This window comes from Podarcis liolepis (assembly GCF_965112155.1).
Source record: "Podarcis liolepis genome assembly, chromosome: 16".
NCBI classification, from domain to species: Eukaryota; Metazoa; Chordata; class Lepidosauria; order Squamata; family Lacertidae; genus Podarcis; species Podarcis liolepis.
The window spans coordinates 28,122,708-28,138,655 of record NC_139567.1 but is presented as its reverse complement, the minus strand read 5'-3'; the positions used below and the strand labels follow the sequence as shown (position 1 = coordinate 28,138,655).

General features: G+C 40.7%; 1 protein-coding gene across 7 annotated transcripts in view; it reads right to left on the bottom strand.

Moving 5' to 3' along the window:
* Positions 1-15,948, bottom strand: part of ARHGAP32 (Rho GTPase activating protein 32) — a 208,278-nt gene that overhangs the window by 53,747 nt on the left and 138,583 nt on the right. For 5 of the 7 annotated variants that reach the window (XM_083479135.1, XM_083479136.1, XM_083479141.1 and 2 more), the window contains 4 exons: positions 12,397-12,519; positions 9,670-9,747; positions 6,679-6,760; positions 722-772 (listed from right to left, as the gene is read on the bottom strand). In XM_083479135.1, the coding sequence (XP_083335261.1) occupies positions 722-772; positions 6,679-6,760; positions 9,670-9,747; positions 12,397-12,519 (334 nt within the window). The remainder of the gene's footprint in view (positions 1-721; positions 773-6,678; positions 6,761-9,669; positions 9,748-12,396; positions 12,520-15,948) is intronic. The other 2 variants (XM_083479138.1, XM_083479140.1) reach the window with 1 other exon arrangement.

Here is a 15,948-nt window from a genome sequence, read left to right as displayed (position 1 = left end):
TGGCAGAAGTTACACTGTGAAAAAGGCCTTGAAATATGCCTGTGCAATTCTTGACCACCACTGCCTCTCCACTGCAATCAAATATTACTATAGGGAAAGAGGCTGAGGCAGATGCTTTCACTCTCCATTATGAAGATTGTGAAACAAAATCAAAATTCTTATTACAAAATACACTAAACTAGGGTTTCCAAAATTTGAGTCTCCAGCTGTTTCTCATCATCCCTGACCACTGGTCCTGCTAGCTAGGGGTGATGGGAGTTGTAGTCCCCAAAAACAGCTGTTTGAAAAACCTGGCATTAAACTATTACATATTTTAGTGATGGAGCCTAATTAAAAAAAAAACATTTGGAAAATGTACATGACAATATAGCAATTTTTCAAAGCAAACCCTTTTGAGATGCTGTATCTCCGATTCTGGGATATAATTTCACAGATACTGATTGCATGGACTCCAAATGAGACTACAGCTGACTACCCTAACAATCTGAGATTTATTCTGAGAATTTGGAGAAAAAGAAGAGTGATTGTTGCTACTATTTCTGTCCTTCACACTCCAACCCACATTTATTTTACACTTCAAAATTTTAAAGGCATTCTGTGGAAAAATAAAAGCAATAAATCCCACTCTGATGTCTCTGCACATCTCCCAAACAGGTAACGATTCAGCTGAATAATACTAAAGGCGACGAGATAGAGAAAAATGAAATAAATGGAAACGTACAAGGGGGGAAGTAGCTCCAGGACGCTGGACGGGCTCCATGGGCAGGGGAGACTGAGAAAGTACAATTCAAAAGAAAATTAATTATTAAAACGAACAACCATTATAAAAACAGGACATTTTCATTTTAAGAGACTGGAGGGGCCCACACAGAATCTTTTCTTTGTAATTCCCTCAGGAGGACTTTTGTGTTGCCATATTGTAAACTGCCCTGTGATCCACAGATGAAGGATGGTGCAGAAATTTAATTAGAAAAAAAATAAATAAGAGTGAGGCACTTAAAATGGCATAGTTGTCCAAATCTTTTCTGAAATCAAATGGGACTTCATATGGTACAGCACTAAACTGGGAGTGAATCAACAAAATGGATGTATATCCTGGGCTTCTAGACAGAAGAATTAAGTGATGTGATGATGATCATTCCAACAACTTCAAGTGCAACATTTCCAAACAAAGAAACATTCGATGCTAAACATTCAAAAAAATTCATTGCATTTATAAACAAGTTCAGCCATCTGCCCACTTGACTCTTTCCCCCACCAAACCAGATTTAGTGAAACTGAAGCCAACACAGATGCTTTTATTTATTTCTGTTTGTGCATTTCTTTCTTGAGACATTGCCAAATGGAGGGGGGAAGCACAATGAAAGTGAAAACTGCCACTTAGTTTGCCACAATTGCCACATGGTTTGAACAACCACGAATTGGGCATGACAGATTAATGATTTTGGGGGGATTATAAACCTACACAAAACCTCCCTTTCCTGGTGAAAGTGGTGCATCTGACTGGTTGTACAGTTGCAAGAGCCCTGGATGAAACAAATCAACTTGATTTTGATCTGGCTTCCAGGTGGGGTTCAGGATTAGAACTGTCTCCCTTCTGGTTGATGGTCTTCATCAAAAGATGGTGGGGGAAAGCAAGACCCTCTTGATTATCCTACAGCTCATGATTACCCCATACATAGCCCTCTGCATTTCTCTATACCATTAACTACAAAATCCTTCTGGACCAACTGCACAAGGTGGGAGTGGAGTCACTGTGTTAAAGTGGTTCTATTCCTACAGAGGTTACAAAAGTGGTGCTTCAATGGGTTCATGTTTTTAATTAATCCATAATGGGTTTATATTGCAATATTGCTTTATGATTATTTAAACACCTCTTAAAGAGTCCAGTAAAAAAAATAAATTAAACACACACAGAATTTAAGACATTCTGTTTCAGATGTATGTTAGTAACAATTCCTAATCCAGAAAAAATATCCTAATGCATCTTAGAGCACATTTAACCACTGTGACGTTGTCCATTTAAACCCTCACATGAACTGTCCAGCATCCACTTTCACTTCAACGTAATACCCCTAACATTTGAGGGGGAAGCGGCCTCAAGGATTTCACAGGAACTTCTTTTAGAACTAAAATCATACAGAGGGACAGGCTAAAGAAAACCTACGAGGTGACAGAGGTTTTTCAGGAGCTGACAGTACAAAGCACCCTGCAAGAGAGACTATCATGTTTGTTTGTATCGAGGACACTTTGAATTTCCCCACCCTTTTGTCTATCAGAAAGGAAGGCATGTACATGTCTGCTGGTTTTCAGGAATGCAAATATAAATGTAGGATTATGTAGTGACAGGTGGTCATATTGAGCCAGGAAGGAAACCAGAGTTCTTAGTTCTAGCCCAGTGCCCTGCACCCCCAACCCTTCCCAATGACAACACAACAATAGCAGTCAGCTGAATTAAAATATTTGCTTATGGACTGATTCAACTATTTGCTTCATGGGGGCAGCTTGAAATTGCTGCATATGTCAGAAAGCCCTTCATGTGCAGCTGTTCATGCCTAGGATTTAACTTTTTAACCAGTACATGGGGGCATTTGTATGGTAATGCCATACAGGGAGCTGAGGACAACCATCTAATTACAGCAGAAAAGCCAGGTTGTGCCATTATTCCAAGTGGCTGTCAAGTCCAAACATCTTGAAAAAAATCTCTGTAAGCAACCTTAGCAAACCAATTTTAATTTATATCAATTAATACTGAAACACAAAGACATATATGAACAAACACACATAAAAATACCAAATTCATTACCTTTGGTAGACAAAATGCCAATTTATTAGATGCAATGAGATATTAGCATTTAACTATGCACTGCAAGGATTAATTTGAATCAATACTTTATTCAAGTACTATCACACCAACATGGAATGTACAAAAAGTTTGAAAAAGGTTGAAGGAACCTCTCCATTTCTGTACAAGGAACTCCAAGGTGCACCTTGTAACTTTGTTAATATGCTATTATTAGAATCCCTCAACTATACAAAGATAATCAAGGAACATTCTAAAATCAGTCATATTAAAAACACTCCCCAGACAACATACAAGGCAGATGTAGAATGAGATGAGCAACATGCTTGGTGTTAATAAGAACACATGTAGAGCGTTCATACAAAGTGGATAATATGTGCTACAAAAGACAAAATAAATATGGAAAAGGAATAGAAGAGATCAAGAAAAATACGTTGACACCTATTTGCACAAAACTACAGACTGGGCAAGTTGAGGAGGACAGAAACGCCTTCCCCATCCTTATTCCCCACACCACTAGTAATGGAATTATACATCATAAAAGAACACATACTGTTCAGGCAAGCAATGCAAGTTGCATTAAAAGAGCAGTATTTGTATTTCCCTTACCACTTTAGAGCCATACAGATAGAAAGCATGACAGACACTTCCTATAAGGAATAAATTTGGCACTGTCAGCAAGATTAACTAGATTTGCAGTCCTGCCTGTAATATTGGGGCGGGGGCGGGGAGAGCACAGAGGAACACCTGAACATTTCCTTCCAGGGGTTTTATGACAGGAATAAACCGTGACCTCTGTACCCTCTACAGTTGTTTGTTTTTTTCATTATTATTACTACTACTATTTCCACCTCTTTTTTAAAAAACATATCACATCCATAAAAATGAAGGACAGCAGCTGGGATCCAGGGTTGCACATGGTACAGGCACACCTTTCTTTTACTGCACCTTCCCAGGAAATGCTATACAGTGGTACCTCAGGTTAAGTACTTAATTCGTTCTGGAGGTCCATTCTTAACCTGAAACTGTTCTTAACCTGAAGCACCACTTTAGCTAATGGGGCCTCCTGCTGCTACTGCGCTGCCGCTGCACGATTTCTGTTCTCATCCTGAAGCAAAGCTCTTAACCCGAGGTAATATTTCTGGGTTAGCGGAGTCTGTAACCTGAAGTGTATGTAACCCGAGGTACCACTGTACATGGCAGGACCTTAAGTGCAGCAATGCTCTGCACGCTCATGATTCCCAGCAACTGAAATTTGAAAGGCATACTGTCTTCAACACTAGAGGCAGAGCACAGCCATCAAGGCTAGTAGCCACTTTCTAGTAGCATCACCCATCATAGCTAGCAGACATCCCGCCCCTTGCCTTCTCAGTGGGGTGGGAGGGAGAATGACAGTAGCAGGTGGAGATCACTGTCCCTTTATAGCGGGGGTGGGGACCTTGTGACCCTCCAGATTCTGTGGAACTACAACTACCATCATCTCTGACCACTGCCTATGCTGTCTGGGGAGGATGAAAACTGGAGTCCAACAACATTTAGAGGTCCCCATGGTTTCTATCCCTGTTTCATAGCATGATCATGTTACTTGCACCTAGTTTTATTCATACATATAATTTTCAAAAACAGTATTTCTTTAGGTATCTTAAAAATGAAGGAAACTAAAAGCAAAGCAGAAGCTCACTTGACAAAAAATGGAATCTGTACTAACAACACAGTGATTACTAAATCAGCATTTATATAGGAAAGGATCTGGCCTAATGCTGGGCTTTCATTTTAGGAACAACAGAGTTAGAACTTTAAGTGTATTTCAAAGCCAATATGTAACAAGGAGTTTTGGCTTCTTTCTGAATGCCAGTAACTTTTTCTTAGAAATATATAAATTTTATGCTAAGATAGTTATTAACTTTCAATACTTTTTTAGCAGATCCACACCTTCCATTTAAAGCATATCAAATGCGTATTTAAAGCAGATGACTTCCCAAAGCATCCTTGGAATTGTAGTTTCCCCCTCGCAGATCCATAATTCTCAGCACCCTTAATAAACTACATTTCCCAGAATTCCTGGGGGGGGGATCATGTGCTTTAAATGTGTATTGAACAAGCTTTAAATGTATGATGTGGGTCTGTCTATAACGGAAGAACATGCAATCCCACATCTATCCAGCTAAAAATCCAATTAATTTTTGAACTCTAAAACCACTTGGCATGTCAAGATGTCTGCACAACTGTTACCACAATTGCAAAATAAGCCTCAAATATTTTGCACACGAAGTGGAATAATCAATTTCTATAGAAAGCATGTAGGAAAGAGGGCCCCAGGAACTAGATCAAAAGATGGAAGGAGGTATACTAAATTTACCCACCAAGAAGAAGAAGAAGAGTTTGGATTTGATATCCCGCCTTTCACACCCCTTCAGGAGTCTCAAAGCGGCTAACATTCTCCTTTCCCTTCCTCCCCCACAACAAACACTCTGTGAGGTGAGTGGGGCTGAGAGACTTCAAAGAAGTGTGACTGGCCCAAGGTCACCCAGCAGCTGCATGTGGAGGAGCGGAGACGCGAACCCGGTTCCCCAGATTACGAGTCTACCGCTCTTAACCACTACACCACACTGGCTCTCCAAGGATTTATTTCTAAAGCAATGGATAAATTTAACAGTAATTTGGTTTTGTAATATCTTTGAATAATCTAATCCTTAGGGATACATCAATACCGTGCATATAAGACAGGTCATCATTAAAAGTGGTAAGCCTGAGGCACCAACTGGTAAGCCTAAGGCACCAATCTATTTTCACATTTTTGTAAAAGACAAAATGTTGCAACTCCAGAGTACTCTTAAAACTATATAAACCTAGAGCAGATACTTTAGAGCAGGGTGCATGGCTTACTATTACACATGGTGTGTGTGTGTGTGTGTGTGTGTGTGTGTGTGTTGTTTTCTTGTTTTTATTGATGTTTTAAGATTGGAAATAAGTTTTAAATTAGCATAAATTCACAGAAATAAACAAATAAACTCCACTATCAATCAGCAAGTAGATGGGATGAAGCAGAGGGTAAAGCAGGTGCAGCATAGGTTAAAAGGTAAAGGTAAAGGTACCCCTGCCCATATGGGCCAGTCTTGACAGACTCTAGGGTTGTGCGCTCATCTCACTCTATAGGCCAGGAGTCGCGCTGTCCGCAGACACTTCCAGGTCACGTGGCCAGCGTGACAAGCTGCATCTGCCGAGCCAGTGCAGAACACGGAACGCCGTTTACCTTCCTGCTGGTAAGCGGTCCCTATTTATCTATTTGCACCCGGGGGTGCTTTCGAACTGCTAGGTTGGCAGGCGCTGGGACCAAACGACGGGAGCGCACCCCGCCGCGGGGGTTCGAACCGCCGACCATGCGATCGGCAAGTCCTAGGCGCTGAGGTTTTACCCACAGCGCCACCCGCGTCCCCCACATCATAGGTTAGTTTGGCTTAAATTGCAAAGCCAAGCATCATTAGAATCCAGGCTGAAGGGATCTTTTTTATATGGCAAGAAATAAACACTGACAGAAAATGTACACGAACAGAAGAAACATTACAGCACACTAACCACCACACTGTCTAGCAGCAGTTATACAAAATGCAGAAATCTTACAAAACATATCCTAATATTAAAATCAAACCACTGAGAAATTAAATCAAAACTGTGAAATAGCAGAAAGGGTACACTGAAGCATGTATCATGGAATGCATACACTGAAATAGTTTTGAATGGGTGATCAATAAATATGAAAGAACACATCAGTGGAATAAATATTTGAGTGAATGCAGTGAGACACTGTAGAAAGGATTTAACATCAACATTCTGCCACATTATATGCATTTGTTTAAAATATAATACACACATACCTGGTTTTGGCACAGAATTGGTCATAGACTGAGGAACTTTGTCATTAATTAGCTCAACACATTCACTAGGAAAGAATCCCACCTGTGACAAAGAGAGACAGATGGAAATTCACGTCTGCAGCATATTTAAGAATAGAATCACACGTAAAGTCATGTTCTAATAGCTTTGCAGTAAAAGGGGCTATTTGCACAACACCACAATATTTAAACAATTCAGGCGTAATCCTGTAGATTATATTCTTTGTTATAAAATATAACTGCTTTTTAAATTCATGTTGCTCACTATGCTCCCATTACATGCTTTCTGGATATACTTACGGTCCAAACACATATAAATAAGAGATGGTTCTTAAAAGGCTAGTTCACCAAGTGTAAAGAAAGTGGTTTATTCTAACTTTCTTCTTTTCTTTTTATAACAACTAGGCAAATAGTGTATTTCTCGGGCTAGTCACAAATGCAACTTTTTGCCACCATAAAAAAATTAAACCACATAAAACAACCACAGGTGACCAGGAATTACATGCAGGTGAGTGAACAGGGTGGCAGAGGGATAATCTGCTCCATTCATCCTTTGCCAGCCAAGTTGGTGTTTCTTTTTCTCATTGCATTTTGTTAAAGCTTCAGTTAAAAGCTCTCCACAAAATGTGTGAATGCATTTAAAGGAACAGACTTAAATGAGAGTTTTCCACACAGCTTATTTTGGAATATGGACTATAAGGTTAAGACTTTTTTTGTCTAACTAATCAGAGCCAGAGGGTTCAAAATGATCAAAAGAAATCCTTATCTTAGGACTGTGCACACCCTTGTCATAAACCACTCACCAGGACCAGGAAAATGTATTTTAATTTTATAGCTCTGAACTCAAATCTTATATTCACAGTTGCCTCATTCTGGATTAGCTGCTTTTTGGCCAGTGTTCTCAACAGCAAAAAACAAACAGCTAAATGCTTGGCATATGGTTGCAGCAGCTCTGTATATATGATCAAAACACAACCCATATTGTGAAAAAACACACTGAAGAGCAACCATGACACACAAGTGTACTATAAGCCTTCTGTACTTAGAATGATAACTGCTTCCTCCTTCAATGTACAAGAGAAAACCGGTCTTGCAAATACTGGGTCGAAAAATGACAAATGTCTTAATCTCTGACTAGTAATAGCAAAATTAAATAAGATCCAGCATGATGCTTACTGTCATGGACTGGTTTAGACTATTCCTGGCACTTAATACATTCTATCTAATTTATATCCGTTACCTTCTTAATTTTGCTTTCTGCCTTGCTCAGTACTACTGCTGTCTATGTACATTCTATTTTAAGGTCTTTCATAACACTTCTAATTTCCCTTCTTGATGGTCCTTGGGGCTGCATGTCACCACTGATCAGTTCTGCTATTTTGCTTTTAAGGGCCTTAATCCTTTTCCCTCTATACAACACACTAAAACACTCAAGCCTAAACTATATTTGTGCATTCCATACTATTCACAGGTTTTTTTAAAAAAAGCACATTGCTTCTATATGGTATGTGTGAAATAAAAAAACAAACTGGACATAGTGATGGTTTAGTACATGTGTTACTATTCTAGAAAGAGCATCATACATTGCTGGCTGGCGAACTAGTATCCATGACAGGGCTTATGACTTCTGTCTCTATAGCATGGGTAGGCAAACTAAGGCTCGGGGGCCAGATCCAGCCCAATCACCTTCTAAATCCGGCCCACAGATGGTCCAGGAATCAGCGTGTTTTTACATGAGTAGAATGTGTGCTTTTATTTAAAATGCATCTCTGGGTTATTTGTGGGGCATAGAAATTCGTTCATCCCCCTCCCCCAAATATAGTGCAGCCCCCCACAAGGTCTGAGGGACAATGGACCGGCCCCCTGCTGAAAAAGTTTGCTGACCCCTGCTCTATAGGATCAAATTTGCCATGTGGGGCAAGCACATGTCTGCTCATCCACATATAAAGAGGGTTTACACAATAATGAGCATCAGAGGGAAGCAAATCCCACCCCTCTCTCACCTCATTTTGCTGTGTTCTTCTGGTATCACAACTGGGCTCTGCTGGGGGTGAGAGGGCTACTTAAAATCAGCACACTAGGGAAAGGGAAAGGAGTGGGTTTCACTCCTGTCCCCTGCATCCTTTTGCATAAAGGGCAGACCTCCCACCCAGCCCTGCTTTATATTTGAATGGGGCAAGTGCATGCTGAAACAGAGAGGCAGTTGTCCCACAAGTCCAAGCCTGGTGCTTATTTTAACAGTAGTTTATTTGCCTCTTCAATAAAGCTAATCTGACAAAGAAAAGCAAGCAAGCAAACTCAGGCTAAAGAAAAGGGGAAAGGGAAATGGAAAGAAACAGTGGGCAGCTCAGGTAGTTTCCCCAGCCTCATTTCCACTCCCACACAGCAATAGAAACAAGGAGTCGGTTTCCTCGATTCTGCCGTACAACTGCAAAGAATGTGGGGATTTTAAGTGCAAATCTTCCCAAAGTAGTAGCAGCAGAAAATGTACCTGTCTATACATTCTCATTTCTGCAAAACTATTAAAGTCAAAGGGGTCCACTCCTATGAGCAATCTTTTGACATCTCTGCCCAATCCAGTTCAAATGACAGCCTCAACTTAATCCCAAGAATTGAGTCGAAATTCTTCTCCAGGCTCTGCAGAGGCAGGGTGCCCTGCCAGTTCCAATCCTCTCTGAATGTATGACACTTCTCTTCTCTACAGCCAGACAGTTTTAGAAAAAAGGGGGCATCATGGTACCTATTTATACTAGGGATACTTTGAGGGTCCAGCTCGTCTCATATCTAGCTTTGTAGTGTCCATATTTTGCTCAGGATTCCAAGGAACGTTTTCAAGTCTTTATAGTGTTTCCCAGATTCAGGAAACAGTGCATTATAATTGCATTAGATAACAGTGTATTATTATCAGTAATAATTTGACAAAATCCATCCAATAGCTTCTGAAATATTAACTAATCTAACAGCTGAGTGTACCTGAAATCCATGCTTTCCTCTCCACCAAGTGGTCAGTTCTTTTGGAGGCATGTCGATGACTGACACAATGTCTCCCACCTAGAAAGGCACAGCATAAATAATTTTCTTACTTTATTTTGAAAAACATTTTGTTAATAAAAGTACAGTTTCTATAGGACTATTTTTAAAAATCACCATTATGAACATATAGCACCGGTCTCTGCCTATCTATGGCATCAACACTTACAAAATATGAGCTAATGCATTATCAATGCCATACAATGCACATTTAAACATATTTGCAAGGGTGATGCATTTAGTAGTAGTTAAAAGGCCCAAAGCTGTTCTGATTAAAATGCAAATTGAGGAGGAATACACCTCAGAATCATGAACAAATGTGGGAAGAAAATTTGAACAAATGAACTTTTAAAAAAATGAACAACTGGTACTCACTTATGTATTATCTCCTCTGCCCAGCACCAGTGCTGCCCCCACCCACCATGGGGTTCAGTGTGATATGCTCCTCCAAGTTAAAGTTAACAATGCATTAAAGAAATGTGATGTTACATCAGCAGGATGGAAAGATGAGAGAAGGCATTTAAGTATTCCTTTGAGATGACTTGTCTAACATAAAACATTTAAAGTAGTTTGCACGAGTCACTGAGTGCTTGCCAATGACACCAGCAAGACTTCATCTATGCATGTAAGGTTCTTATTATTTGCCCTTTGAGCCTTTCAGACACACTGCACTCATCTTTTTAAGCTTATCTCTGCCACCAGGAGGTATGCATTAAAAAAAAAAAGAAAGCCAAGCATTTCAGGCATTTAATAGGAATCTGTGGGCCACCCAAAGTGCTTTAGAGGGGTTTGTACCAAGTGCTGCAGTCATAAAACTGCCAGTACATTTGCAACGTGAAGCAGGGTTCGGTATGGTTTCAAATTGGATTGAGGGCAATGTGTTGAAATTCTTGCATTGCAGGGGGTTGGTCTAGATGACCCTCAGGGTCCCTTCCAACTCTACAATTCTATGATTCCGGTTCTATAAGCCATGTTTTAAAGGTAAAGGACCCCTGGCAGTTAAGTCCAGTCGCGAACAACTCTGGGGTTGCAGCGCTCATCTTGCTTTACTGGCAAAGGGAGCCGGCGTTTGTCCGCAGACAGTTTTTTCGGGTCATGTGGCCAGCATGACTAAGCCACTTCTGGCGAAACCAGAGTAGCGCATGGAAACACTGTTTTCCTTCCCGCTGGAGTGGTACCTATTTATCTACTTGCATTTTGACATGCTTTCGAACTGCTAGGTTGATAGGAGCTGGGACCGAACAACGGGAGCTCACCCCGTCACGGGGATTCAAATCGCTTGACCTTCCAATTGGCAAGCCCAAGGCTTAGTGGTTTACACCACAGCGCCACCCGCGTCCCTAAGCTATGTTTTGGCCACAAAGAAATTTGATATTTATCAAGAGTTGCACTGACAATATCCTAATGTATATGTTTAGTCATGTAATCTGTCTCTCACACAGGAAGATGCTATGATTAGATATGGCAACAGAAGCCTGGGATAGGGGGCATTATCCAAACTTTTAACAAGAATCTGTTGCTTTGATTTCCTATTACAGTGGTACCTTGGGTTAAGAACTTAATTCGTTCTGGAGGTCCATTCTTAACCTGAGGTACCACTTTAGCTCTGGATTCATTGTTTTAATAGTTGGCCTGCAAATCCTGGTTCAAGGAAACCTTGGCACCCTTACTGTTGATGCAACACCAGGCTTCAGAGTGGTGGCAGGTAAACTTGCATTGGGGAGAGGGCATGCAATTCTGCTGCTCATATCTTATCTCTAAGCCATATTTATAACATATCCATTAGCATTACATTTGCACTAGTTTCAAGTTGAGAGAGGCTGATAAATGAAAACTGATTTTAATTGCAGAACATTGAATGTTCCTTTGAATTGTACCAAGATTGGTTACTATTGTGATGATGGCATCAGCGATTAAACCGTTAATTTCTAATAGTGTGCATATATCTTAACTGGGAAAATAATATCCAATTTATTATGCATTTCCCCAGATACTACAAATGGAAAGGCGATGTTTTGAAACATCCAATGAACAGCTGTTTGTACATTCCTTAAGATTCTGAAGAATACTGCCTCAGAGCATAACAGATGATAGCAGCACAGGCAAGCAAGCAATCAGAACATACGCAGAGCACCCAATGGGCATTAGCTAAAAAGGATCAAGTTTTCAAAAGCAGTCAGGGGAATATTTTCATTCAAATACTCAGCCCAGCTGCCAGTGTGAGGCTTGTGTCCAGGGTTTAAAAGAAGCTCTAAACTGAGCACAATAAGCTTCTTTGGAAGGAAGAGGGGTGAAAATGGGTCACTTATTTTCATGCCTAAACATGGGGAAAGTACTTATACAAATCTGTTCTCAATGCCCATTTTCTTAGCAGACATATTGTTTAATGAGCATGGGACACAAAACCACAGAGGAAACATTTTTCTGGTTATGTTATATATGCAAAGATAATTGCTGCAGGACTCCTCAGTATTGAATTTTCAGAATGTTGGCTAGAGGATGTGCAAAAATATTATTATTGAATACATGACTGATTTAATATGTTCACTCTTACTTCCAGAAAACATTTAACATGCCCAAAAATCCTTATTAAATAACCGCACAAGCAGTCCTAGGCTAAGTTCTTCCTGCTGCATTTGATAAGGAATACATATCTGTTCAATTGCTTACCTCAAAGGAAAGTTCATCTGCTGCCTGAGCAATGTATCTTTTAATAACATGGGCAGCCGCAATAGCAGGGACATTAATGGATGATTCCTCGTGGACTAGAAGGTGATTCCCCTTGTTATCAATCTGTAAGAAAATAACACCATAGACTGTGAAGCAGCTGAGAACATGTGGCTTTGTAGACTGGTTCTGTCACTGTGTGCATGGAGGGAGGTGGGGTTCATGTTGGTTGACAGACACAACAGAGCTTGAAGAGTTCCTTGTAAAAAGAAGTACATTAGAGGCAATATAAGCACGAACAGGTTTCTAAAGGACAGGTTACCTTTTCACCTATTAAACAGGATAGCACATTACTGTATAACCAGGTCTCCACTTCGCTAGGCTCTGCTAACCAGTTTCAACTCCCTGTTCATATTCCTTATATTCATTTGCCACACTGTAATAGCTAACATTGATATATCACAGTGCCATTTGGTGGAAACGTTCAAGGCACAACCAACATTTAAAAAATGAATACTAGCTTGATGCCTGCACCTGTTTTCTAAAATGGGAGGAAAATGCAATACATTGTGATAACTCCCTTGAATACTGAGACATCGGAATGGAAGTCAAATCACACCATTTTCTAAAGGATAGGCCTCCTCATATAGCACTAAAAATATTGAACTTGTGCACCTTTTTCTTTTACCACAACATGTTTTAATAAAAATCTGTATAACCTTTCTTGACAACAAAGGCAATTTAGAATCATAGAATCATAGAATCATAGAGTTGGAAGAGACCACAAGGGCCATCGAGTCCAACCCCCTGCCAAGCAGGAAACACCATCAGAGCACTCCTGACATATGGTTGTCAAGCCTCTGCTTAAAGACCTCCAAAGTAGGAGACTCCACCACACTCCTTGGCAGCAAATTCCACTGTCGAACAGCTCTTACTGTCAGGAAGTTCTTCCTAATGTTTAGGTGGAATCTTCTTTCTTGTAGTTTGGATCCATTGCTCCGTGTCCGCTTCTCTGGAGCAGCATAAAACAACCTTTCTCCCTCCTCTATGTGACATCCTTTTATATATTTGAACATGGCTATCATATCACCCCTTAACCTCCTCTTCTCCAGGCTAAACATGCCCAGCTCCCTTAGCCGTTCCTCATAAGGCATCGTTTCCAGGCCTTTTACCATTTTGGTTGCCCTCCTCTGGACACGTTCCAGTTTGTCAGTGTCCTTCTTGAATTGTGGTGCCCAGAACTGGACACAGTACTCCAGGTGAGGTCTGACCAGAGCAGAATACAGTGGCACTATTACTTCCCTTGATCTAGATGCTATACTCCTATTGATGCAGCCCAGAATTGCATTGGCTTTTTTAGCTGCCACGTCACACTGTTGGCTCATGTCAAGTTTGTGGTCAACCAAGACTCCTAGATCCTTTTCACATGTACTGCTCTCAAGCCAGGTGTCGCCCATCTTGTATTTGTGCCTCTCATTTTTTTTGCCCAAGTGCAATACTTTACATTTCTCCCTGTTAAAATTCATCTTGTTTGTTTTGGCCCAGTTCTCTAATCTGTCAAGGTCGTTTTGAAGTGTGATCCTGTCCTCTGGGGTGTTAGCCACCCCTCCCAGTTTGGTGTCATCTGCAAATTTGATCAGGATGCCCTTGAGTCCATCATCCAAGTCGTTGATAAAGATGTTGAATAAGACCGGGCCCAAGACAGAACCCTGTGGCACCCCACTAGTCACTCTTCTCCAGGATGAAGAGGAACCATTGATGAGCACCCTTTGGGTTCGGTCAGTCAGCCAGTTACAAATCCACTGAGTGGTAGCATAGTCAAGACCGCATTTTACCAGCTTCTTTACAAGAATATCATGGGGCACCTTGTCAAATGCCTTGCTGAAATCAAGGTAGGCTACATCCACTGCGTTCCCTTCATCTACCAGGCTTGTAATTCTGTCAAAAAACGAGATCAGGTTAGTCTGACATGACTTTTTTTCAGAAATCCATGCTGACTATTGGTGATCACAGCATTCCTTTCTAGGTGCTCACAGACTGTTTGCTTAATGATCTGTTCCAGAATCTTCCCTGCTATTGATGTCAGACTGACTGGGCGGTAATTATTTGGGTCCTCTCTTTTCCCCTTTTTGAAAATAGGGACAACATTTGCCCTCCTCCAGTCTGCCGGGACTTCGCCTGTTCTCCAGGAATTCTCAAAGATGACTGCCAGTGGTTCTGAGATCACATCTGCCAGTTCTTTTAATACTCTTGGATGCAGTTCATCTGGCCCTGGAGACTTGAATACATCTAATCTAGCCAAATATTCTTGTACTATCTCCTTAGTTATTCTGGGCTGTGTTTCCTTTGCTGAATCATTTGCTCCAAATTCTTCAGGTCGAGCATTGTTTTCTTTATCGGAGAAGACTGAGGCAAAGAAGGCATTGAGGAGTTCAGCCCTTTCTGTGTCCCCTGTTTGCATTTCACCATCTTCTCCTCTGAGTGACCCCACTGTTTCTTTGTTCTTCCTTTTGCTACGAACATACCCATAAAAGCCTTTTTTGTTGCTTTTAACCTCTCTAGCAAGCCTGAGTTCATTCTGTGCTTTAGCTTTTCTGACTTTGTGTCTACACGTGCTGGCTATTTGTTTGAATTCCTCTTTGGTGGATCCTTTTATATTTAGTAACAGGCCGGCAGATTTTATGGTAGTATGGAAAGGCTATTCTTAAGAACTTGTATTAATGGCTTGGGGGGGCATTCCAGCCTTTCTACTGATAGTTCTCTCTACTGCTCACATATTACAACCTTGGTGTAAGACCTATGTGTACATCCACCCCAGCCTGATAATAGCAAAAGTGCTGTTGATTTAAAGGGTGTCATTATCTTGCTTATGAATTTGTTTCATTCTCGTAAGACAGTGCCAGGAATTTTAGGTGTACAACTAAAAATGTACAAAATAAGAATGTGATAAAACATGTTATCATACACATACCAAGTAGGCATCATCAGCATGTTGGGGGCTGCAGCACTTTGCTGAGTACACATTCAGTGCAAACAGAAGATTACAGTACTTCTATTTAGGGCCCAGAGTGATTTTTTTTTTAGGGGTGGAAATTGTGAAAGGTGCTAAAAAATGCTCACTCAATCAGAAGTGAGGCCAGGAACCAAGGCTGAATTTGATTTGGTTTTGTAACATCATATAGTCAAATCTGACTGACTACACTGAATCATCAAGAAGCCTATTCAGAGTGACAGCAGTGCTTCCACCCTAACTTTGATTTGGCTTTGTGATGCTGACATGTTGCCAAGTCTGACCACCTGTGGCACAATATGACCCATGTTGCCCACATGATCATAGCTGTCAACATTTCCCTTTTTTTAAGGGAAATTCCCTTATTCTGAATAGGATTCCTCGCAAGAAAAGGGAAAAGTTGACAGCTATGCACATGATCCCTAATTATCTGGAAGAACACCTCCCTCGTTTCTAAAGAAAAAAATACATATTATTCATATTAGGCAAATAAACAGTTTCAAAGAGGCAACAACAGAGTTAAGCGGGGATAAGGGAGCTGTGAA